The sequence below is a fragment of the Oncorhynchus gorbuscha genome, linkage group LG12 (assembly GCF_021184085.1).
Source record: "Oncorhynchus gorbuscha isolate QuinsamMale2020 ecotype Even-year linkage group LG12, OgorEven_v1.0, whole genome shotgun sequence".
NCBI lineage: Eukaryota > Metazoa > Chordata > Actinopteri > Salmoniformes > Salmonidae > Oncorhynchus > Oncorhynchus gorbuscha.
Window position 1 is genome coordinate 7009501 of NC_060184.1, and position 25000 is coordinate 7034500.

Sequence of the window (25000 nt, forward strand, 5' to 3'; positions counted from 1 at the left end):
TTATATGGGATTCTGTAGCACACTACCATTATAGAGAGTTATATGGGATTCTGTAGCACACTACCATTAAACAGAGTTATATGGGATTCTGTAGCACACTACCATTATAGAGAGTTATATGGGATTCTGTAGCACACTACCATTATAGAGAGTTATATGGGATTCTGTAGCACACTACCATTATAGAGAGTTATATGGGATTCTGTAGCACACTACCATTATAGAGAGTTATATGGGATTCTGTAGCACACTACCATTATAGAGAGTTATATTCTGGAGAGTTATATGGGATTCTGTAGCACACTACCATTATAGAGAGTTATATGGGATTCTGTAGCACACTACCATTATAGAGAGTTATATGGGATTCTGTAGCACACTACCATTAAACAGAGTTATATGGGATTCTGTAGCACACTACCATTATAGAGAGTTATATGGGATTCTGTAGCACACTACCATTATAGAGAGTTATATGGGATTCTGTAGCACACTACCATTAAACAGAGTTATATGGGATTCTGTAGCACACTACCATTAAACAGTTATATGTTGACTTCCTGAGTTAAACCTGAGGTTTATGTTGACATGTGTTCCTGCTGACATGATTCTCTCAAACCCACTCTATTAACAACCAAGGTTGGGATCAATTCCATTTCGATTCCAGTCTATTCAGAATGTTCACCAAATTCCAGTGAACATTGTTTTTTGCTCATTGAAAAAGCATTGAAGATATTTGAATTTAGAATTTCAGTGTAGCTCCTGATATGACTGGAATTAAAAATGGAATTGACCCCAACCTTGGTTTTTAATTAATACTTAATAGATATTCTATGGTTTTGCATTTCATTTACATATGTTCTGAAACATCTTGATACTATCTCTGGGATAAAAAAAATAAATAAAATCGAACTACATCATTAATATTTTTGGATCTAAGTGTGTTATCTGTTGATTGACGACAGTCACCGGAAATACGTACAGCGTTGGAACCCTCCCTGCTTCTAGAACAAAGGCAACTTGAAACATTCTGTCACAGCAACGTTTCCCTCTGAAGAGACAGACAGACAGCAGAGAGAGAGAGAGAGACAGACAGAGACAGATAGACAGAGAGAGAGAGAGAGAGAGAGAGACAGACAGACAGAGACAGACAGAGACAGAGAGAGAGAGAGATATGCTTCTGGTCATGGTGAGTCTCAACTGTTGTTTAACTCCTTGCTACGAATAGGACAATTTCACTATGTACAGTTTTGCCTGTTGGGATATCAGGTAAGGGTGGGGATAGGTGACATTTTTCTGCCAATTTATTTTTGATTGTGACATTTAATTTAGACTTTGTTTTTCTGCGTTTACACAGACAGCCCAATTCTGATCTTTTTCCTCTAATTGGTCTTTCCAATAATTAGGCAAAAGATCAGAATTGGATTGTCTGTGTAAACCAGCCTTTGTATCACGATAACTTTATGTGCTGTTCGTTACTAAATGACCACCATTTTACAAGTGTTATTATAGATATAGGTGAACGTGTATTGAAACTCTGTCGCGTTGGTCAGGTCTTCAGAGGTTTACTGGTGCTGGGTCTGATCATGTCACTGGATGGACGTAAGAAATGCCAGGAGACCAAACGGAAGGCAGCCAATGGCTCCGGACCAGTCGAGGTCTTTGGAGTAATGACTGTAGGTTTAGTTCTGGATCCTAACCTGAAGACCGCTGTCTTCCCTGTCCTTCATAAAGCCACCAGGTCTCTCTCTCCGTGGACATACAGGTGACTTTATTATAGTACAGCTACTGTTGGACATGGATGTGATGTGTTCAGAACTAAAACAATTGACATAAATGACAAGTTTAACTGAAATAGAATGGTTTTCCATATATATATATATTATTAAATGTGTCTTGTGGCATTTTGTGTCTCGATGATATACACTTTACGAGTTCTTTCTTTAGGCGACGAATAACAGGTCTCTCTCTCTCTCTCTCTCTCTCTCTCTCTCTCTCTCTCTCTCTCTCTCTCTCTCTCTCTCTCACTGTCTCTCTCTCACTGTCTCTCTCTCTCTCTCTCTCTCTCTCTCTCTCTCTCTCTCTCTCTCTCTCTCTCTCTCTCTCTCTCTCTCTCTCTCTCTCTCTCTCTCTCTCTCTCTCTGTCTCTCTCTCTCTGTCTCTCTCTGTCTCTCTCTGTCTCTCTCTGTCTCTCTCTCTCTCTCTCTCTCTCTCTCTCTCTCTCTCTCTCTCTCTCTCTCTCTCTCTCTCTCTCTCTCTCTCTCTCTCTCTCTCTCTCTCTCCCTGTCTCTCTCTGTCTCTCTCTCTCCCTGTCTCTCTCTCTCTGTCTCTCTCTCTCTCTCTCTCTCTCTCTCTCTCTCTCTCTCTCTCTCTCTCTCTCTCTCTCTCTCTCTCTCTCTCTCTCTGTCTCTCTCTGTCTCTCTCTCTCTCTCTCTCTCTCTCTCTCTCTCTCTCTCTCTCTCTCTCTCTCTCTCTCTCTCTCTCTCTCTCTCTCTCTCTCTCTCTCTCTCTCTCCCTGTCTCTCTGTCTCTCTCTCTCTCTGTCTCCCTCTCTCTCCCTCTCTGTCTCTCTCTCCCTGTCTCTCTCTCCCTGTCTCTCTCTCTCTCCCTGTCTCTCTCTCTCTATATATATATATTCCCCTCCCCACCCCCCTATTCCGCCCGCTCTCCCTAACCAGCGACACATACGATGAGACCCGGGTCCCTCAACATATCTCCCAGGCTCAGTGCCAGAGGTCTGGCTGTCTAACCCCAGACGGAGAAGAGGACATGGGGTTGGAGTCCAAACCCATACTCCATCAGACCTTGGTGCTCCGCAGGTAATCTTTGGACATATTATGATATTATTACGATTACTGACTTACCTTATCTTAAATCGCTCCTCAGGGGATACATTTCATGTATTGAATTGAATTAAATTCACTTTTGCTTGAGAAATAAAAGGGTGATAAATGTACTTTTTAATTAATAAAAAAAAAAAATGTTATAATTAATATATCTGAATCAGTTGTCTGACCTTTGGGGACTTTTTTTTGCAGGGTTCAGGGAGAGAAGGGCTGCAGCGGAGGGAAGGGGAGGAAGAAGGGGAGGAAGAAGGGTTATTTCTACAAACTGGACAGTGAGAGTGTAAATGTGGGCTGTACCTGTGTGAGACCCAGCGTTTTCCATCAGAAGCAGTGATAATAAGAAAACTCCTAATTCAAGGAAAATCATTTCAAAATTCTTTCAATATAAAAAGTTTCCATGGAAAACCGGATATCTGATTATCTTGTACATTTCCTGATCGAAATGGACCCTAAACTCTGTAGAGTAGCATGGCTGTAACGTAGATGTCTTGGAAGGGAGGAATGAACGTTGATGTGTTTGACATATAGTCTACCTGGAAAACGTCTGAGGTCAGGGTTCACATTCTCTGTTCATACTCTCCCACCGTGTTTTAGTTCATTTAAATTACTTGTTTAAATAACTTGTTTATTTAAAGGGATACTTTGGGATTTTTGGCAATGATGCCCTTTGTCTACTTCCCCAGAGTCAGACGAAGCCGTGGATACCATTTTTATGTCTCTGTGTTTAGTATGAAGGAAGTTAGAGGTAGTTTTGTGAGCCGATGCTAACTAGCGTTAGCACAATGGCGAAGTCTAGGAGTATCTGCTATCATTGCCAAAATGCCGAAGTATTCCTTTAAAAGACTTGTTAATTAAATTGTACCTGTTTATATAAATGACAGTGACATCATTAACGTTAAGTTGCACAAGACTAAAATGTCAATGTAAACATTCATTTTTTTTCATTCAAGTATTCTTATTGCATAGGAATGTCCATATGATATTTAGCCTGTGACTAAATATTGACCCTAGTTTGTAGTAGAATGAACACTTACCACTTAATGTGTTTCTGAATAAATTATATTATTTTGTTCTAAATGTGTTGTTAGTATTTATTATGCAAGTCACTCTGGATAAGAGTGTCTGCTAAATGACGGACATGTAAACAACAGAGGACAGAGAAGAGAGATCACCTGGAGCTGTGAGTTCAGTCAACAAAACAACACACATAAAGACATAGCAAGTCAAATGTTCACATTCCCAGCAATACAGGGCACACATTTCCCACAATGCCACAATGAAGTCTGAGCACCCTATTCCCTATGTATTGCATTCCTTTTGACCCAGACCCCATTGACCCAGACCCCCATTGACCCAGACCCCCATTGACCCAGACCCCATAGGTCCAGACCTCCATTGCCCCTGACCCCCATAGGGCTCTGGTAAAAAGTAGGACATTATGTACAATCGTGGCCAAACGTTTTGAGAATGACACAAATATTACATTTCACAAAGTCTGCTGCCTTAGTTTGTATGATGGCAATTTGCATATACTCCAGAATGTTATGAAGAGTGATCAGATGCATTGCAATTAATTAATTTTTCCATGCAAATGAACTGAATCCCTCCCAAAACAAAAAGCGATTGAATTGAGATTTTGTGTCACTGTCCTAAACACAATAGCCCATAATGTCAAAGTGGAATTATGTTTTTAGAAATTGTACAAATGAATTAAAAATGAAAAGTTGAAATGTCTCATGTCAAGTATTCAACCCCTCAAGTATTCAACCCCTCAAGTATTCAACCCCTTTGTTACTTAATTGTTATTATTATTATTTTTTAAATAATTTGTTTACGTCCCCTGCGGGTCTTTTGGGGTGTTGCATGCTATCAGATAATAGCTTCTCACGCTTTCGCCGGAAAGCATTTTAAATATCTGACTTGTTGGCTGGATTCACAACGAGTGTAGCTTTAATTCAGTACCCTGCATGTGTGTTTTAATGAACGTTTGAGTTTTAACGAGTGCTATTAGCATTTAGCGTAGCGCATTTGCATTTCCAGATGTCTAGATGGGACGCCTGCGTGTCGGGTGGACGCAAGAGGTTAAGAACAAATTCTTATTTACAAGGACGGCCTACTGGGGAGCAGTGGATTAATTGTTCAGGGGGCAGAACAACAGATTTGTATCTTGTCAGCTCAGGGATTCGATCCAGCAACATTTCAGTTACTGGCCTAACGCTCTAACCACTAGGCTACCTGCCGCGCCAAGTTAAGGCAAACCTAAATACGTTCTGGAGTAAAAAGAATATGCTTAAGTCACATAATAAGTTGCATGGACTCACTCTGTGTTCAATAATAGTGTTTGACATGATTTTTGTAATGACTATCTCATCTCTGTACCCCACAAGGTCCGTCAGTCAAGCAGTGCATTTCAAACCCAGATTCAACCACAAAGACCAGGGAGGTTTTCCAATGCCTCACAAAGAAGGGCACCTATTGGTAGATGGATAAAAAACAACAACACTTTGGATGGTGTACCAATACACCCAGTCACTACAAAGATACAGGCATCCTTCCTAACTCAGTTGCCAGAGAGGAAGGAAACCTCTCAGGGATTTCACCATGAGGCCAATGGGGACTTCAAAACAGTTACATAGTTTAATGGCTGTTATAGGAGAAAACTGAGGATGAATAAACAGCATTGTAGTTACTCTCCAATACTAACCTAATTGACAGAGTGGCAAGGGAGACTGTACAGAATTTAAATATTCCAAAACATACATCCTGTTTGCAACAAGGTACTAAAGTAATACTGCAAAAAAATGTGGCAAAGCAATTCACTTTTTGTCTTGAATACAAAGTGTTCTGTTTTGGGTCAAATCCAATACAACACATCCCTGAGGACCACTCTCCATATTTCCAAGTATAGTGGTGGCTACATCATGTTATGGGTATGCTTGTAATCGTTAAGGACTGAGGAGTTTTTCAGGATCAAAAATAAAAGTAATGGCACAGGCAAAATCCTAGACGAAAACCTGCTTCAGTCTGCTTTTCACTGGGAGACTAATTCACCTTTCAGCAGGACAATAACCTAAAACACAAGGCCCAATCTTCACTGGAGTTGCTTACCAAGAAGACAGCGAATGTTCCTGAGTGGCCTAGTTACATTTTGGACTTAACTTGGCTTGAAAATCTATGGCAAGACATGAAAATGGCTGTCTAGCAATGATCAACAACCACCTTGACAGAGCTTGAAGAATTTGTGCAAATATTGTACAATCCAGGTGTGCAAAGTTATTAGAGACTTACACAGAGAGACACACAGCTGTAATCGCTGCCAAAGTGGATTCAAACATTTATTGACTGTTTTGAATACTTACGTAAATGAGATATTTCTGTATGTCATTTTTAATACATTTGCTAAAATTATTTGAGAGTATTTGAGACATATTTAGCCTTTTCCAATGACACAATCCAATCTTTTGTCTGATATACACCAATGATTTATCATTGCCAGTGTTCCCCGGTAAATTCAGAATAGTGCATGAGTGAATGACATGCATGAGTTGGTTACAGCATCCCAATAAAGCTGTAGGGAAAAACATATAACACTATAAATCATTTTGATGTGTAAGCGCCTGCAAGTGAGATACAGAGTGTGGATGTTGTTGAGTCAGCTAGTGGGATAGTGGGCTCTAAGGGTGTGTTCAGCCAGCTAGTGGGATAGTGGGCTCTGAGGGTGTGTTCAGTCAGCTCTGGGATAGTGGGCTCTGAGGGTGTGTTCAGTCAGCTCTGGGATAGTGGGCTCTGAGGGTGTGTTCAGTCAGCTCTGGGATAGTGGGCTCTGAGGGTGTGTTCAGCCAGCTAGTGGGATAGTGGGCTCTGAGGGTGTGTTCAGTCAGCTCTGGGATAGTGGGCTCTGAGGGTGTGTTCAGTCAGCTCTGGGATAGTGGGCTCTGAGGGTGTGTTCAGTCAGCTCTGGGATAGTGGGCTCTGAGGGTGTGTTCAGTCAGCTCTGGGATAGTGGGCTCTGAGGGTGTGTTCAGTCAGCTCTGGGATAGTGGGCTCTGAGGGTGTGTTCAGTCAGCTCTGGGATAGTGGGCTCTGAGGGTGCGGTACTGTATGTTTCGGCGCTGACTGAGGCACCATATTGATAGCCTACCACTCCACTGTGTTCCACCACAAACACCAGATTCACTCTGCCTGTCCCCACATAATTAACATAGTCATTAAAACATCCATTCACACCTAGATCCACTCACACCCTGGTGCACCTTACATTGCCAGCCAGACACGTCCTTGTCTCTTTTATTTCATCACAATGTTTTTGTTGTGTGTTTTGGAATCCCTGTTTATTTTTGTACACTTGTTCCAATTCGTTACCGTATACATTAGCATGATAGTTCAGATTGGCTTGTTTTCAGGTCTATTTTTTTATTGACTCACAAAACCCACTCCCTCGCTCCCTCGCTCCCTCACTCCCTCGCTCCCTCGCTCTCTCGCTCCCCTCGCTCCACTCGTCTTCCAGCTGGCTTCCTCCTTCAGGTCTTTTTTTCTTCCTCACCTCTTCGCTGTGTTTATTCTGCCACATGGAAAACAACAACAATATTTACATTTTAGGAATCTATTAGCATTAAGTCGGTAAAACCCAGATATGAACAGACTAAAACAAACATCTCCCGAGGTTCTCAAGAGAGATACTCAACATGGGAATGACCAGACAAAAACAAACATCTCCCGAGGTTCTCAAGAGAGATACTCAACATGGGAATGACCAGACAAAAACAAACATCTCCCGAGGTTCTCAAGAGAGATACTCAACATGGGAATGACCAGACAAAAACAAACATCTCCCGAGGTTCTCAAGAGAGATACTCAACATGGGAATGACCAGACAAAAACAAACATCTCCCGAGGTTCTCAAGAGAGATACTCAACATGGGAATGACCAGACAAAAACAAACATCTCCCGAGGTTCTCAAGAGAGATACTCAACATGGGAATGACCAGACAAAAACTAATATCTCCCGAGGTTCTCAAGAGAGATACTCAACATGGGAATGACCAGACAAAAACAAACATCTCCCGAGGTTCTCAAGAGAGATACTCAACATGGGAATGACCAGACAAAAACAAATATCTCCCGAGGTTCTCAAGAGAGATACTCAACATGGGAATGACCAGACAAAAACAAACATCTCCCGAGGTTCTCAAGAGAGATACTCAACATGGGAATGACCAGACAAAAACAAACATCTCCCGAGGTTCTCAAGAGAGATACTCAACATGGGAATGACCAGACAAAAACAAACATCTCCCGAGGTTCTCAAGAGAGATACTCAACATGGGAATGACCAGACAAAAACAAACATCTCCCGAGGTTCTCAAGAGAGATACTCAACATGGGAATGACCAGACAAAAACTTGGACAAGCTAAACACCAGAATGGGTTTAGTGTCTGTATAATTATGAGGTTTGAGATTTTAGACAGGAGGAATATACGCTAGATGAGAATTTGTGGTGATGCACATTTTTTAGAGAGTTAGAATAGATTAACTAAAGGGAGACAGAAAGAGAGTAAGATAGAGAGGCAATAGACTAGGAGAGAGAGACAATAGACTAGGAGAGAGAGACACTAGACTAGGAGAGAGAGACACTAGACTAGGAGAGAGAGGCAATAGACTAGGAGAGAGAGACACTAGACTAGGAGAGAGAGACAATAGACTAGGAGAGAGAGACACTAGACTAGGAGAGAGAGACACTAGACTAGGAGAGAGAGACAATAGACTAGGAGAGCGAGGCAATAGACTAGGAGAGAGAGACACTAGACTAGGAGAGAGAGACAATAGACTAGGAGAGAGAGACAATAGACTAGGAGAGAGAGACAATAGACTAGGAGAGAGAGACACTAGACTAGGACAATAGACGAGAGAGAGAGAGAGAGAGACTAGAGAGTGGGAGACTAGAGAGAGAGACTAGAGAGCGGGAGACTAGAGAGAGAGACTAGAGAGAGGGAGACTAGAGAGAGAGATACTAGAGAGAGGGAGACTAGAGAGAGAGAGACTAGAGAGAGAGACTAGAGAGAGAGAGACTAGAGAGAGGAAGACGAGAGAGAGAGACTAGAGAGAGGGAGACTAGAGAGAGAGACTAGAGAGAGAGAGACTAGAGAGAGAGAGACTAGAGAGAGGGAGACTAGAGAGAGGGAGACTAGAGAGAGGGAGACGAGAGAGAGAGACTAGAGAGAGAGAGACTAGAGAGAGAGAGACTAGAGAGAGGGAGACGAGAGAGAGAGACTAGAGAGAGGGAGACTAGAGAGAGAGACTAGAGAGAGAGAGACTAGAGAGAGAGAGACTAGAGAGAGGGAGACTAGAGAGAGAGACTAGAGAGAGGGAGACTAGAGAGAGAGAGACTAGAGAGAGGAGATTAGATAGAGAGAGACTAGAGAGAGGGAGACTAGAGAGAGAGAGACTAGAGAGAGAGAGACTAGAGAGAGGGAGACTAGAGAGAGGGAGACTAGAGAGAGGGAGACTAGAGAGAGAGAGACTAGAGAGAGAGACTAGAGAGAGAGAGACTAGAGAGAGGAAGACGAGAGAGAGAGACTAGAGAGAGGGAGACTAGAGAGAGAGACTAGAGAGAGAGGGACTAGAGAGAGAGAGACTAGAGAGAGGGAGACTAGAGAGAGAGACTAGAGAGAGGGAGACTAGAGAGAGAGAGACTAGAGAGAGGAGATTAGATAGAGAGAGACCAGAGAGAGGGAGACTAGAGAGAGAGAGACTAGAGAGAGAGACTAGAGAGAGGGAGACTAGAGAGAGAGAGACTAGAGAGAGGAGACTAGAGTAGAGAGACTAAAGTGAGAGGTTCTAAAGGAAAGAGGGTGACTAAAGTCAGAAGGAGAGGAGACTAAAGAGGAAGTGGAAGAACAAAGAGAGAGGGAGGCTAAAGAGCGAGGGAGACTAAAGAGAGATGGAAATTAAAGCGAGAGGGAGACTAAAGAGAGATGGAAATTAAAGAGAGAGGGAGACTAAAGAGAGAGAGAGAGACTAAAGAGGGAGACTAAAGACAGAGGGAGATTTAAAAAGAGAGAGAAAGAGAGACTAGAGAGAGAGACTAAAGACAGAGGGAGATTAAAGAGAAAGGAGACTAAAGAGAGAGGAGACTAAAGAAAGAGGAGATAAAGAGGGAAAGAGGAATGTCAAAGAGAGAGGGAGATTAAATAGTGAGCGAGACTGAAGAGCAAGAGTGCCTATTGAGAGAGGGAGATTTAAGAGTGAGGGAGACTGAAGAGCAAGAGTGCCTATTGAGAGAGGGAGATTAAAGAGTGAGGGAGACTAAAGAGAGAGGGAGACTAAAGAGAGAGGGATACTAAAGAGAGAGGGAGATTAAAGAGAGAGGGAGACTAAAGAGAGCGGGAGATTAAAGCGAGAGGGAGACTAAAGAGAGAGGGAGGCTAAAGAGAGCGGAAGACTAAAGAGAGAGGGAGACTAAAGAGAGAGGGAGACTAAAGAGAGAGGGAGACTGTAAGTCGCTCTGGATAAGAGCGTCTGCTAAATGACTTAAATGTAATGTAAATGTAAAGAGAGCAGGAGACTAAAGAGAGAGGGAGACTAAAGAGAGCGGGAGATTAAAGAGAGAGGTAAACTAAAGAGAGAGAGACTAAAGAGAGAGATTAAAGAGGGAGACTAAAGAGAGAGGGAGATTAAAGAGAGGGAGACTAAAGAGAGAGGGAGATTAAAGAGAGGGAGACTAAAGAGAGAGGGAGATTAAAGAGAGATGGAGACTAAAGAGAGAGAGAGACTAAAGAGAGAGGGAGATTAAAGAGAGGGAGACTAAAGAGAGGGAGATTAAAGAGAGAGGGAGACTAAATAGAGAGGGAGACTAAAGAGAGAGGGAGATTAAAGAGAGAGGTAGACTAAAGAGAGAGAGAGACTAAAGAGAGGGGGAGACTAAAGAGAGAGGGAGACTAAAGAGAGGGGAGATTAAAGAGAGAGGGAGACTAAAGAGAGAGGGAGATTAAAGAGAGGGGGAGACTAAAGAGAGAGGGAGATTAAAGAGAGTTAGGAGAAAGATACAGAGATATATAGAAATAGAGAGCGATAGAGACAGATAAGCTCAAGAATAAGAAAGGAGAGATAAACGTTACTTCTCCTAGAGAAGAGACTATAGAGAGAGAGACAGAGAGCGTGACTAGAGGGAAAGAGAAAGAAACTCGAGAGAAAGAAAGCAATCACCTTCTCTTGCAGTCGTTCCAACATGGCCGCCAGTAGAGCCTCTCTGTTCTCCTTGTTGGCCTCCATCTTCTGATCCAGCTTCTCCTTGGAGTTCTTGATGAAGTTGTTGTTCTCCTCTAAGGCCTTCTGAATCACCTCTCTCTCGTGCTCTCTCTTCTCTGCCAGGTGCTTCAGCAACTCAGCCTCCTGGCACTAGAGGGCAGTGTGAGGGTATCAGGAGCAGGATACAAACAGACATGGATTATGGTGAGTGTGATTATGCGTGTGTCTTCCCTGCCTCATCTTCCTCTTTTCCTGTACCTCCTCCCTGTCTCCTACTGTCTCCTCTCCTCCCTGTCTCCTCTCCTCCTCCCTGTCTCCTAGTGTCTCCTCTCCTCCTCCCTGTCTTCTAGTGGCTCCTCTACCTCCTCCCCATCTCCTAGTGTCTCCTCTACCTCCTCCCTGTCTCCTAGTGGCTCCTCTCCTCCTACCTGTCTCCTAGTGTCTCCTCTACCTCCTCCCTGTCTCCTAGTGTCTCCTCTCCTCCTCCCCATCTCCTAGTGTCTCCTATACCTCCACCCTGTCTCCTAGTGTCTCCTCTCCTCCTCCCTGTCTCCTTGTGTGTCTCCTCTACCTCCTCCCTGTCTCCTAGTGTCTCCTCTCCTCCTCCCCATCTCCCAGTGTCTCCTCTACCTCCTCCCTGTCTCCTAGTGTCTCCTCTCCTCCTCCCTGTCTCCTAGTGGCTCCTCTACCTCCTCCCTGTCACCTACTGTCTTCTCTCCTCCTCCCTGTCTCCTCTCCTCCTTCCTGTCTCCTCTCCTCCTTCCTGTCTCCTAATGGCTCCTCTACCTCCTCCCTGTCTCCTAGTGTCTCCTCTACCTCCTCCCTGTCTCCTAGTGTCTCCTCTCCTCCTTCCTGTCTCCTAGTGTCTCCTCTACCTCCTCCCTGTCTCCTAGTGTCTCCTCTCCTCCTCCCCATCTCCCAGTGTCTCCTCTACCTCCTCCCTGTCACCTACTGTCTCCTCTCCTCCTCCCTGTCTCCTCTCCTCCTCCCTGTCTCCTAGTGTCTCCTCTCCTCCTCCCTGTCTCCTAGTGGCTCCTCTACCTCCTCCCTGTCTCCTAGTGTCTCCTCTACCTCCTCCCTGTCTCCTAGTGTCTCCTCTCCTCCTTCCTGTCTCCTAGTGTCTCCTCTACCTCCTCCCTGTCTCCTAGTGTCTCCTCTCCTCCCTGTCTCCTAGTGTCTCCTCTACCTCCTCCCTGTCTCCTAGTGTCTCCTTTACCTCCTCCCTGTCTCCTAGTGTCTCCTCTATCTCCTCCCTGTCTCCTAGTGTCTCCTCTACCTCCTCCCTGTCTCCTAGTGTCTCCTCTACCTCCTCCCTGTCTCCTAGTGTCTCCTTTACCTCCTCCCTGTCTCCTAGTGTCTCCTCTACCTCCTCCCTGTCTCATAGTGTCTCCTCTACCTCCTCCCTGTCTCCTCTCCTCCTCCCTGTCTCCTAGTGTCTCCTCTCCTCCTCCCTGTCTCCTTGTGTGTCTCCTCTACTCCTCCCTGTCTCCTAGTGTCTCCTCTACCTCCGCCCTGTCTCCTAGTGTCTCCTCTCCTCCTCCCCATCTCCTAGTGTCTCTTCCGTCCCTGTCTCCTTGTGTGTCTCCTCTCCTCCTCCCAATCTCCTAGTGTCTCTTCCCTCCTGTCTCCTTGTGTGTCTCCTCTACTCCTCCCTGTCTCCTTGTGTGTCTCCTCTACTCCTCCCTGTCTCCTTGTGTTTCTCCCCTCCTCCGCCCTGTCTCCTTGTGTGTCTCCTTTACCTCCTCCCTGTCTCCTAGTGTCTCTTCCCTCCTGTCTCCTTGTGTGTCTCCTCTACTCCTCCCTGTCTCCTTGTGTGTCTCCTCTACTCATCCCTGTCTCCTTGTGTCTCCCCTCCTCCTCTCTGTCTCCTTGTGTGTCTCCTCTCCTCCTCCCTGTCTCCATGAGTGTCTCCTCTACTCCTCCCTGTCTCCTAGTGTCTCCTCTACCTCCTCCCTGTCTCCTAGTGTCTCATCTCCTCCTCCCCATCTCCTAGTGTCTCTTCCATCCTGTTTCCTTGTGTGTCTCCTCTCCTCCTCCCAGTCTCCTAGTGTCTCTTCCCTCCTGTCTCCTTGTGTGTCTCCTCTACTCCTCCCTGTCTCCTTGTGTGTCTCCTCTACTCATCCCTGTCTCCTTGTGTCTCCCCTCCTCCTCCCTGTCTCCTTGTGTGTCTCCTCTCCTCCTCCCTGTCTCCATGAGTGTCTCCTCTACTCCTCCCTGTCTCCTAGTGTCTCCTCTACCTCCTCCCTGTCTCCCAGTGTCTCATCTCCTCCTCCCCATCTCCTAGTGTCTCTTCCGTCCTGTTTCCTTGTGTGTCTCCTCTCCTCCTCCCAGTCTCCTAGTGTCTCTTCCCTCCTGTCTCCTTGTGTGTCTCCTCTACTCCTCCCTGTCTCCTTGTGTGTCTCCTCTACTCATCCCTGTCTCCTTGTGTCTCCCCTCCTCCTCCCTGTCTCCTTGTGTGTCTCCTCTCCTCCTCCCTGTCTCCATGAGTGTCTCCTCTACTCCTCCCTGTCTCCTAGTGTCTCCTCTACCTCCTCCCTGTCTCCTAGTGTCTCATCTCCTCCTCCCCATCTCCTAGTGTCTCTTCCGTCCTGTTTCCTTGTGTGTCTCCTCTCCTCCTCCCAGTCTCCTAGTGTCTCTTCCCTCCTGTCTCCTTGTGTGTCTCCTCTACTCCTCCCTGTCTCCTTGTGTGTCTCCTCTACTCCTCCCTGTCTCCTTGTGTGTCTCCTCTACTCATCCCTGTCTCCTTGTGTCTCCCCTCCTCCTCCCTGTCTCCTTGTGTGTCTCCTCTCCTCCTCCCTGTCTCCATGAGTGTCTCCTCTACTCCTCCCTGTCTCCTAGTGTCTCCTCTACCTCCTCCCTGTCTCCTAGTGTCTCATCTCCTCCTCCCCATCTCCTAGTGTCTCTTCCGTCCTGTTTCCTTGTGTGTCTCCTCTCCTCCTCCCAGTCTCCTAGTGTCTCTTCCCTCCTGTCTCCTTGTGTGTCTCCTCTACTCCTCCCCCTGTCTCCTTGTGTGTCTCCTCTACTCATCCCTGTCTCCTTGTGTCTCCCCTCCTCCTCCCTGTCTCCTTGTGTGTCTCCTCTCCTCCTCCCTGTCTCCATGAGTGTCTCCTCTACTCCTCCCTGTCTCCTAGTGTCTCCTCTACCTCCTCCCTGTCTCCTAGTGTCTCATCTCCTCCTCCCCATCTCCTAGTGTCTCTTCCGTCCTGTTTCCTTGTGTGTCTCCTCTCCTCCTCCCAGTCTCCTAGTGTCTCTTCCCTCCTGTCTCCTTGTGTGTCTCCTCTACTCCTCCCTGTCTCCTTGTGTGTCTCCTCTACTCCTCCCTGTCTCCTTGTGTGTCTCCCCTCCTCCGCCCTGTCTCCTTGTGTGTCTCCTCCCCTCCTCCCTGTCTCCATGTGTCTCATTTTTTCCTCCCTGTCTCCTAGTGTCTCCTCTCCCCCTCCCTGTCCTCCTAACCTTCCTCCTCTCCTCTCCTCCCTGTCCTCCTCATTTTCCTCCTCTCCCCCTCCCTGTCCTCCTAACCTTCCTCCTCTCATTTAAGTCATTTAGCAGACGCTCTTATCCAGAGCGACTTACAAATTGGTGCATTCACCTCCTCACCTTCCTCCTCCCCTCCTTCCTGTCCTCTCCTCTCCTCCCTGTCCTCCTCGCCTTCCTCCTCCCCTCCTCCCTGTCCTCCTCACCTTCCTACTCTCCTCTCCTCCCTGTCCTCCTCACCTTCCTCCTCTCCTTCTCCCTGTCCTCCTCACCTTCCTCCTCTCCTCTCCTCCCTGTCCTCCTCACCTTCCTCCTCTCCTCCTCCCTGTCCTCCTCACCTTCCTACCGTCCTCTCCTCTCTGTCCTCCTCACCTTCCTACTCTTCTCCCTGTCCTCCTCACCTTCCTCCTCCCCTCCTTCCTGTCCTCCTCACCTTCCTCCTCTCCCCCTCCCTGTCCTCCTCACCTTCCTCCTCTCCTCTCCTCCCTGTCCTCCTCACCTTCCTACCGTCCTCTCCTCCCTGTCCTCCTCACCTTCCTCCTCTCCTCCCTGTCCTCCTCACCTTCCTCCTCTCCTCTGCAGCCTCTAGTTTATTCTGGATCTCCTCCATGGAGAGTTCTCTGCGTTGGGGCATGGTAGCGTTGAACTCTGGGATGCCATCGAACGACGGAGGCTTCAGGATGACCTCGAAGGCCTGGCCCGAAGAACGCTTGTTCAACTCTATCACCTCCACGTCCTTTATCACACACCAGCCCAGATCCACCGCATCTGCTAAAGCTAGTACCTTTTTCCTCACCTCTTCTGCATGTTTGTCCTGCCACACAGGAAAACAACAACAATATTTACATTCAGGAATCTATTAGCATTAATTCGGTAAAACCCAGACGGAAAAACAGCATAAAGCAAAAGCTCCTAATGAAGGTAATCAACATGGAAATGATCTGACAGAAACAAAAATAATGTTAAGTGTCTTTATAATATTCATTAATTAATTTTTCTTTTGAAAGTGTAAAAAAATTCAAATTGAGAGAGACTGGTAAGTGGAAGAGAGAGGGAGATGAAAGAAAGAGTTTGATAAATAAACCAAGAGCTCCTATTGGACAAATGAAAGTGCCCGCCCCCTTTCTAATTTTCACTATTTTGCATATTTAAAAAAAATATATATAAATTAATATCACCTTTATTTAACCAGGTAGGCTAGTCGAGAACAACCTGGCCAAGATAAAGCAAAGCAGTGCGACACAAACAACAACACAGACTTACACATGGGATAAACAAAACATACAGTAAATAATACAGTAGAAAAAAAGTATATATTCAGTGTGTGCAAATGAGGTAAGATAAGGGAGGTAAGGCAATAAATAGGCCATAGTGGTGAAAATAATTACAATATAGCATTAAATACTGGAGTGATAGATGTGCATAAGATGAGTGTGCAAGTAGAGATACTGGGGTGCAAAGGAGCAAAATAAATAAAATAAATAACAGTGTGGGGATGAGGTAGTTGGATGGACTGTTTACAGATGGGCTATGTAAAGGTGCAGTGATCTATGAGCTGCTCTGACAGCTGATGCTTAAAGCTAGTGAGGGAGATATGAGTCTTCAGATTCAGTGATTTTTGCAGTTCGTTCCAGTCATTGGCAGCAGAGAACTGAGAACTGGAAGGAAAGATGGCCAAAGGAGGAATTGGCTTTGGGGGTAACCAGTGAGACATACCTGCTGGAGCGTGTGCTATGGGTGGGTGCTGCTATGGTGACCAGTGAGCTGAGATAAGGCAGGGCTTTACCTAGCAAAGACTTATAGATGACCTGGAGCCAGTGGGTTTGGCAACGAATATGAAGCGAGGGCCAGCCAACGAGAGCATACAGGTCGCAGTGGTGGGTAGTATATGGGGCTTTGGTGACAAAACAGATGGCACTGTGATAGACTGCATCCAATTTGCTGAGTAGAGTGTTGGAGGCTATTTTGTAAATGACATCGCCGAAGTCAAGGATCGTTAGGATAGTCAGTTTTACGAGGGTATGTTTGGCAGCATGAGTGAAGGATGCTTTGTTGTGAAATAGGAAGCCAATTCTAGTTTTAACTTTGAATTGGAGATGCTTAATGTGAGTCTGGACGGAGAGTTTACAGTCTAACCAGACACCTAGGTATTTGTAGTTGTCCACATATTCTAAGTCAGAACCGTCCAGAGTAGTAATGCTGGATGGGCGGGCAGGTGCAGGCAGCGATTGGTTGAAGAGCATGCATTTAGTTTTACTTGTATTTAAGAGCAATTGGAGGCCACGGAAGGAGAGTTGTACGGCATTGAAGCTCGTCTTGAGGTTTGTTAACACAATGTCCAAAGAAGGGCCAGATGTATGCAGAATGCTGTCGTCTGCATAGAGGTGGTTCAGAGAATCACCAGCAGCAAGAGTGACATCATTGATATATACAGAGAAAAAAGTCAGCCTGAGGATTGAACCCTGTGTTACCCACATAGAGACAGCCAGAAGTCCGGAAAACAGGCAGTCATTTGAGCAACCAAGGTTGTTGCGTTTGCCGATAAGAATGTGGTGATTGACAGAGTCGAAAGCCTTGGCCAGGTCGATGAATACAGCTGCACAGTATTGTCTCTTATCGATGGTGGTTATGATATCGTTTAGGACCGTGAGCATGGCTGTGGTGCACCCATGACCAGCTTGGAAACCAGATTGCATAGAGGAGAAGGTATGGTGGGTTTCGAAATGGTCGATGATCTGTTTGTTATCTTGGCTTTCGAAGACCTTAGAAAGGCAGGGCAGGATAGATATAGGTCTGTAGCAGTTTGAGTCTAGAGTGTCTCCCCTTTTGAAGAGGGGGATGACCGTGGCAGCTATCCAATCTTTGGGGATCTCAGAAGATACGAAAGAGAGGTTGAACAGGCTAGTGATAGGGGTTGCAACCATTTCGGCAGATCATTTTTGAAAGCGAGGATCCAGATTATCTAGTCGCTCTTTCAGAACATCAGCTATCTGGATATGGGTGAAGGAGAAATGGGGGAGGCTTGGGAAAGTTGCTGTGGGTGGTGCAGGACTGTTGACCGGGGTAGGATGGGTGTAGCCAGGTGGAAAGCATGGCCAGCCGTAGAAAAATGCTTATTGAAATTCTCAATTATCACTGATTTATCGGTGGTGACAGTGTTTCCTATCCTCAATGCAGTGGGCAGCTGGGAGGAGATGCTCTTATTCTCCATGGACTTTACAGCGTCCCAGAACTTTTTTGAGTTTGTGCTAAAGGGCGCAAATTTCTGTTTGAAAAAGCTAGCCTTTGCTTTCCTAAATGCCTGTGTATATTGGTTCCTAACTTCTCTGAAAAGTTGCATATCGCTGGGGCTATTCGATGCTAATGCAGTACGCCACAGGATGTTTTTGTGCTGGTCAAGGGCAAACAGGTCTGAAGTGAACCAAGGGCTATATCTGTTCCTGGTTCCAAATGTTTTGAACGGGGCTTATTTAAGATGATGAGGAAAGCACTTTTAAAGAACAACCAGGCAACCTCTACTGATGGGATGAGGTCAATATCCTTCAAGAATACCCCGGCCAGGTCGATTAGAAAGGCCTGCTGAAGTGTTTTAGGGAGCGTTTGACAGTGATGAGGAGTGGTCGTTTGACCCATTACGGACGCAGGCAATGAGGCAGTGATCGCTGATATCCTGGTTGACAAAGGCAGAGGTGTATTTGGAGGGCGAGTTAGTTAGGATGATATCTATGAGGGTGCCCATGGTTACGCATTTGGGGTTGTACCTGGTAGGTTCATTGATCATTTGTGTGAGATTGAGGGCATCACACTTAGATTGTAGGATGGCCGGGGTGTTAAGCATGTCACAGTTTAGGTCACCTAGCAGCACGAGCTCTGAAGATAGATGGGGTATGGTGTCCAGGGCACAGCTGGGGGCAGAAGGTGGTCTATAGCAAGCTGGATGTGAGTGAAGATGAGAGAGCTATTGTTATTTGTAAACTCAGGTTCCCTTGATCTAAAATTAGGTTTTGGTTGAAGATCTGATAACATTCAGTGTTTAAAATATGCAAAAAATAGAGAAAATCAGAAAGGGAGCAAATACTTTTTCAAGGCACAGTAAATAAAATAGAGGGAGGGAGACTAGAGAGAGAGATGCTAGAGAGATAGAGAGACTAGAGAGAGAGGGAGACTAGAGAGAGAGAGAGAGAGAGAGAGAGAGAGAGAGAGAGAGAGAGAGAGAGAGAGAGAGAGAGAGAGAGAGAGAGAGAGAGAGAGAGAGAGAAAGAGACTAGAGAGAGAGAGAGAGAGAAAGAGACTAGAGAGAGAGAGAGAGAGAGAGAGAGAGAGAGAGAGAGAGAGAGAGAGAGAGAGAGAGAGAGAGAGAGAGAGAGAGAGAGAGAGAGAGAGAGAGAGAGAGAGAGAGAGAGAGAGAGAGACTAGAGAGAGAGAGAGAGAGAGAGAGAGAGAGAGAGAGAGAGAGAGAGAGAGAGAGAGAGAGAGAGACTAGAGAGAGAGAGAGAGAGAGACAGAGAGAGAGAGAAAGAGACTAGAGAGAGAGAGAGAGAGAGAGAGAGAGAGAGAGAGAGAGAGAGAGAGAGAGAGAGAGAGAGAGAGAGAGAGAGAGAGTAGAAAGAGACTAGAGAGAGAGAGACAGAGAGAGAGAGAGAGAGAGAGAGAGAGAGAGAGAGAGAGAGAGAGAGAGAGAGAGAGAGAGTAGAAGAGAGACTAGAGAGAGAGAGAGAGAGAGAGAGTAGAAACAGAGAGAGAGAGACAGAGAGAGAGAGAGAGAGAGAGAGAGAGAGAGAGAGAGAGAGAGAGAGAGAGAGAGAGAGAGAAAGAGACTAGAGAGAGAGACAGAGAGAGAGAGAGAGAGAGAGAGTAGAAAGAGACTAGAGAGAGCGAGACAGAGAGAGAGAGAGAGAGAGACTAGAGAGAGACAGAGAGAGAGAGAGAGAGAGAGAGAGAGAGAGAGAGAGAGAGAGAGAGAGAGAGAGAGAGAGAGAGAGAGAGAGAGAAAGAGACTAGAGAGAGAGAGAGAGAGAGAGAGAGAGAGAGAGAGAGAGAGAGAGAGAGAGAGAGAGAGTAGAAAGAGACTAGAGAGAGAAACTCAAGATAAATAAATAAGGAGAACAGACAGACAGACAGACAGACAGACAGACAGACAGACAGACAGACAGACAGACAGACAGACAGACAGACAGACAGACAGACAGACAGACAGACAGACAGACAGACAGACAGACAGACAGACAGACAGACAGACAGACAGACAGACAGACAGACAGACAGACAGGGATTTTGACTGACTGAAGAGAGAATAAAGAGAAAGAGCATGACCGCGGCGAAACATCACCTTCTCCTGCAGTCGTTCCAACATGGCCGCCAGTAGAGCCTCTCTGTTCTCCTTGTTGGCCTCCATCTTCTGCTCCAGCTTCTCCTTGGCGTTCTTGATGAAGTTGTTGTTCTCCTCTAAGGCCTTCTGAATCACCTCTCTCTCGTGCTCTCTCTTCTCTGCCAGGTGCTTCAGCAGCTCAGCCTCCTGGCACTAGAGGGCGGTGTGTGCAGTGGTGTCAGGATACAGACAGGTGTGTGTTTGTGCCATAGAGATACTTAGAGGATACAACATCTGTCCCATTATGGCGCCTGAGATCATGGGCAGTGCCATTGAGGACCATCTCCATTTTGAAGAAGTCAATGTTCTTCTTCTACTTCTATGAATTAGTAAATAAACGGAACCTTCCTTAACCAATAGGAAGTCCCGCTTCAAATTGGTGAAAGTCCTCAATGGCGCTGCCCATGATAAAAATGGGCTTTTGAGAGTCCTCTATCGCTATGGTAAGTGTGTGTATGTATCTCTACTCCTCCCTGTCCTCCTCACAATCATCCTCTTCTCCTCCCTGTCTCCTTGTGTGTCTCCTTTCCTCCTCTCCGTGCTCCTCTCCTCCCAGGCCTCCTCACCTTCCTCCTCTCCCTCTCCCTGTCTCCTTGTGTGTCTCCTCTCCTCCTCCCTGTCTCCTTGTGTGTCTCCTCTCCTCCTCCCCCTCACCTTCCTCCTCTCCCCCTTCCTGTCCTCCTCACCTTCCTCCTCCCTCCCTGTCCTCCTCACCTTCCTCTCCTCCCTCCCCCTTCCTGTCCTCCTCACCTTCCTCCTCTCCTCCCTGTCCTCCTCACCTTCCTCCTCTCCTCCCTGTCCTCCTCACCTTCCTCCTCTCCTCCTCCCTGTCCTCCTCACCTTCCTCCTCTCCTCCTCCTCCCTGTCCTCCTCACCTTCCTCCTCTCCTCCCTGTCCTGCTCACCTTCCTCCCTCCTCCTCCTCCTCTCCTCCTCCCTTCCTCCTCCTCCTCCCTTCCTCTCCTCCTCCCTGTCCTCCTCACCTTCCTCTCCCCCTCCCTGTCCTCCTCACCTTCCTCTCCTCCTCCCTGTCCTCCTCATCTTCCTCTCCTCCTCCCTGTCCTCCTCACCTTCCTCTCCCCCTCCCTGTCCTCCTCACCTTCCTCTCCCTCCCTCCCTGTCCTCCTCACCTCACCTTCCCCTGTCTCCTCTCCTCCTCCCTGTCCTCCTCACCTTCCTACTCTCCTCTCCTCCCTGTCCTCCTCACCTTCCCCTCCTCCTCACCTTCCTCCTCCCCCTCCATGTCCTCCTCACCTTCCCTCTCCTCCTCTCCTCACCTCCTCCTCTCCCCCTCCCTTCCCTCCCTCTCCTCCCTCCTCCCTGTCCTCCTCACCTTCCTACTCTCCTCTCCAGCTCCCTGTCCTCCTCACCTTCCTCCTCTCCTCCTCCCTGTCCTCCTCACCTTCCTCCTCTCCCCCTCCCTGTCTCCTCACCTTCCTCCTCTCCTCCTCCCTGTCCTCCTCACCTTCCTCCTCTCCCCCTCCCTGTCTCCTCACCTTCCTCCTCTCCCCTCCCTGTCTCCTCACCTTCCTCCTCTCCCTCCTCCCTGTCCCTCCTCCTCACCTTCCTCCTCTCCCCCTCCCTGTCTCCTCACCTTCCTCCTCTCCTCCTCCTCCCTCCTCCCTCACCTTCCTCCTCTCCCCCTCCCTGTCTCCTCACCTTCCTCCTCTCCCCTCCCCTGTCTCCTCACCTTCCTCCTCTCCCCCTCCCTGTCTCCTCACCTTCCTCCTCCCTGTCCTCCTCCTCCCTCCCCCCTCCTCCCTCACCTTCCTCCTCTCCCCCCTCCCTGTCTCCTCACCTTCCTCCTCTCCTCCTCCTCCCCCTGTCCTCCTCACCTTCCTCCTCTCCATCTCCCTGTCTCCTCACCTTCCTCCTCTCCCCCTCCCTGTCTCCTCACCTTCCTCCTCTCCTCCCTGTCTCCTCACCTTCCTCCTCTCCCCCTCCCTGTCTCCTCACCTTCCTCCTCTCCTCCCTGTCCTCCTCACCTTCCTCCTCTCCTCTGCAGCCTCTAGTTTCTTCTGGATCTCCTCCTTGGAGAGTTCCCTGCGTTGGGGCATGGTAACGTTGAGCTCTGGGACGCCATCGAACGACGGGGGCTTCAGGATGACCTCAAAGGCCTGGCCCGAAGAACGCTTGTTCAACTTTATCACCTCTACGTCCTTTATCACACACCAGCCCAGATCCACCGCATCTGGGAATGGGACAGGAGCTTTAAAACACAACCTTTAGACAACTAGCTAGCTCACATGTTTCTACATATTCTGCAAATGTATTTCTTTCTTCAATGCTTCTTCTTTTCTATTTAGTTTCTACCTGAATATGTTGTACTAATGTATGAAACGTCAGGAAGGTACAACTTATAAACAAACTTTATGAATGTGTTGTTTTACCTTCTGCTTTGTATGTGGGTTTACAGTCGATGGTCTGAGGGTCGATGCAGGAGCAGAACAGAGACACTAGGGGGAGCTCTTTCAACTTCTCTCTGTACGCTGCAGGGGAAACACACATATAGTTATATATACAGGGTCTTCATCTCCTCTCTGATCACAGATAAATACAGGACCTTCATCTCCTCTCTGATCACAGATAAATACAGGACCTTCATCTCCTCTCTGATCACAGATAAATACAGGACCTTCATCTCCTCTCTGATCACAGATAAATACAGGACCTTCATCTCCTCTCTGATCACAGATAAATACAGGACCTTCATCTCCTAAAATCACAGATAAATACAGGACCTTCATCTCTCTCTGATCACAGATAAATACAGGACCTTCATCTCCTAAAATCACAGATAAATACAGGACCTTCATCTCTAAAATCACAGATAAATACAGGACCTTCATCTCTAAAATCACAGATAAATACAGGACCTTCATCTCCTCTCTGATCACAGATAAATACAGGACCTTCATCTCTCTCTGATCACAGATAAATACAGGACCTTCATCTCTAAAATCACAGATAAATACAGGACCTTCATCTCCTCTCTGATCACAGATAAATACAGGACCTTCATCTCCTCTCTGATCACAGATAAATACAGGACCTTATTCTAAAAGATAAATTTTCGGAAAGTATTCAGACCCTTTGACTTTTCCCACATTTTGTTACTTTACATACAGCCTTATTCTAAAATTACTTTACATACAGCCTTATTCTAAAATTACTTTACATACAGCCTTATTCTAAAATTACTTTACATACAGCCTTATTCTAAAATTACATTACATACAGCCTTATTCTAAAATTACTTTTCATACAGCCTTATTCTAAAATTACTTTACATACAGCCTTATTCTAAAATTACTTTACATACAGCCTTATTCTAAAATTACTTTACATACAGCCTTATTCTAAAATTACATTACATACAGCCTTATTCTAAAATTACATTACATACAGCCTTATTCTAAAATTACTTTACATACAGCCTTATTCTAAAATTACTTTTCATACAGCCTTATTCTAAAATTACTTTTCATACAGCCTTATTCTAAAATTACTTTACAAACAGCCTTATTCTAAAATGGATTACATTGTTTCCCTCCCTCATCAATCTATACACAATAATGAAAAGGATTTTTATTTTATTTTATTTTACAAATGTATTAAAAAATAGAACTGTGAAATATCACATTTTACATAAGTATTCAGACTCTTTACTCTGTACTTTGTTGAAACACCTTTGGCAGCGATTACAACATTGAGTCTTCTTGGGTTTGACGCTACAAGCTTGGCACACCTGTATTTGGGGAGTTTCTTCCATTCTTCTCTGCAGATCCTCTCAAGCTCTTTCAGGTTGGATGGGGAGCGTCACTGCACAGCTATTTTCAGGTCTCTCCAGAGATGTTAGATCGGGTTCAAGTCTGGGCTCTGGCTGGGCCACTCAAGGACATTCAGAGACTTGTCCCGAAGCCACTCCTGCGTTGTCTTGGCTGTGTGCTTCGGGTCGTTGTCCTGTTGGAAGGTGAGCCTTCTCTGGAGCAGGTTTTCATCAATGACATCTTATGCTTAGTTCATCTTTCCCTCGATCCTGATTAGTCTCCCAGTCACTGCCTCTGAAAAACATCCCCACAGCATGATGCTGCCACCACCATGCTTCACGGGAGGGATGATGCCAGGTTTCCTCCAGATGTGATGCATGGCATTCAGGCAAAATAGTTCACTCTCTGTTTCATCAGACCAGACAATCTTGTTTCTCATGGTCTGGGAGTCCTTTAGGTGCCTTTTTGGCAAACTCCAAATGCGCTGTCATGTGCCTTTACAGAGGAGTTGCTTCCATCTGGCCGCTCTACCATAAGGCCTGATTGGTGGAGTGTAGCAGAGATGGTTGTCCTTCTGGAAGGTTCTCCCATCTCCACAGAGGAACATCAGGTTCTTGGTCACCTCCCTGACCAAGGCCTTTCTCCCCTGATTGCTCAGTTTGGCAGGGAGGACAGCTTTAGGAAGTCTTGGTGCTTTAGGGAGTTTTGTTGGTTCCAAACTCTTTACATTTAAGAATGATGGAGACAATGTGTTCTTGGGGAACTTCAATGCCGCAGACTTTTTTTGGTAACCTTCGAGTTGTGTCGAGTTCTGTGACATCCCACGGAGCATCATTAAATCCATTATTAAAAAAAATTGGAAAGAATATGGCACCACAAAAAACCCTGCCAAGAGAGGGCCGCCCACCAAAACTCACAGACCAGGAAGGAAGGCATTAATCAGAGAGGCAACAAAGAGACCCTGATTGAGCTGCAAAGCTCCACAGCAGAGATTGGAGTATCTGTCCATAGGACCATGTTAAGCCGTACACTCCACAGAGCTGGGCTTTACGGAAGAATGGTCAGCAAAAAAGCCATTGCTTAAAGACAAAATGAAGCAAAAGAAGGTACTCTAGTCAGATGAGACAAAAATTGAGCTTTTTAGCTATCAAGGAAAATGCTATGTCTGGCGCAAACCCAACACATCGAGAACACCATCCCCACAGTGAAGCATGGTGCTGGCAGCATCATGCTGTGGGGATGTTTTTCTAGAGATTTGAGACTGGGACGGAGGTCCACTTTCCAGCAGGACAATG

The 25000-nt window shown here is 46.4% G+C and overlaps 2 protein-coding genes across 2 annotated transcripts in view; one reads left to right on the forward strand and one right to left on the reverse strand.

The window, feature by feature from the left end:
- Positions 1 to 1131: 1131 nt before the first annotated feature.
- On the forward strand, positions 1132 to 3923 carry il17a/f3 (interleukin 17a/f3). Its single transcript, XM_046293157.1, has 4 exons — positions 1132 to 1189; positions 1554 to 1765; positions 2678 to 2818; positions 3038 to 3923. Exons 1-4 carry the CDS (start codon positions 1175 to 1177, stop codon positions 3177 to 3179), a joined length of 510 nt encoding a protein of 169 aa, XP_046149113.1. The 5' UTR covers positions 1132 to 1174; the 3' UTR covers positions 3180 to 3923.
- Positions 3924 to 6163: 2240 nt separating this feature from the next.
- The window catches only part of LOC123990488 (inner centromere protein-like), a 100143-nt gene continuing 81306 nt past the window's right edge, over positions 6164 to 25000 (reverse strand). The window contains exons 4-9 of the mRNA XM_046291037.1: positions 22326 to 22424; positions 21921 to 22126; positions 19898 to 20089; positions 15131 to 15382; positions 11053 to 11244; positions 6164 to 7406 (exon numbers count right to left, since the gene is read on the reverse strand). Coding sequence (XP_046146993.1) covers positions 7251 to 7406; positions 11053 to 11244; positions 15131 to 15382; positions 19898 to 20089; positions 21921 to 22126; positions 22326 to 22424 — 1097 coding nt within the window. The 3' untranslated portion in view covers positions 6164 to 7250. The remainder of the gene's footprint in view (positions 7407 to 11052; positions 11245 to 15130; positions 15383 to 19897; positions 20090 to 21920; positions 22127 to 22325; positions 22425 to 25000) is intronic.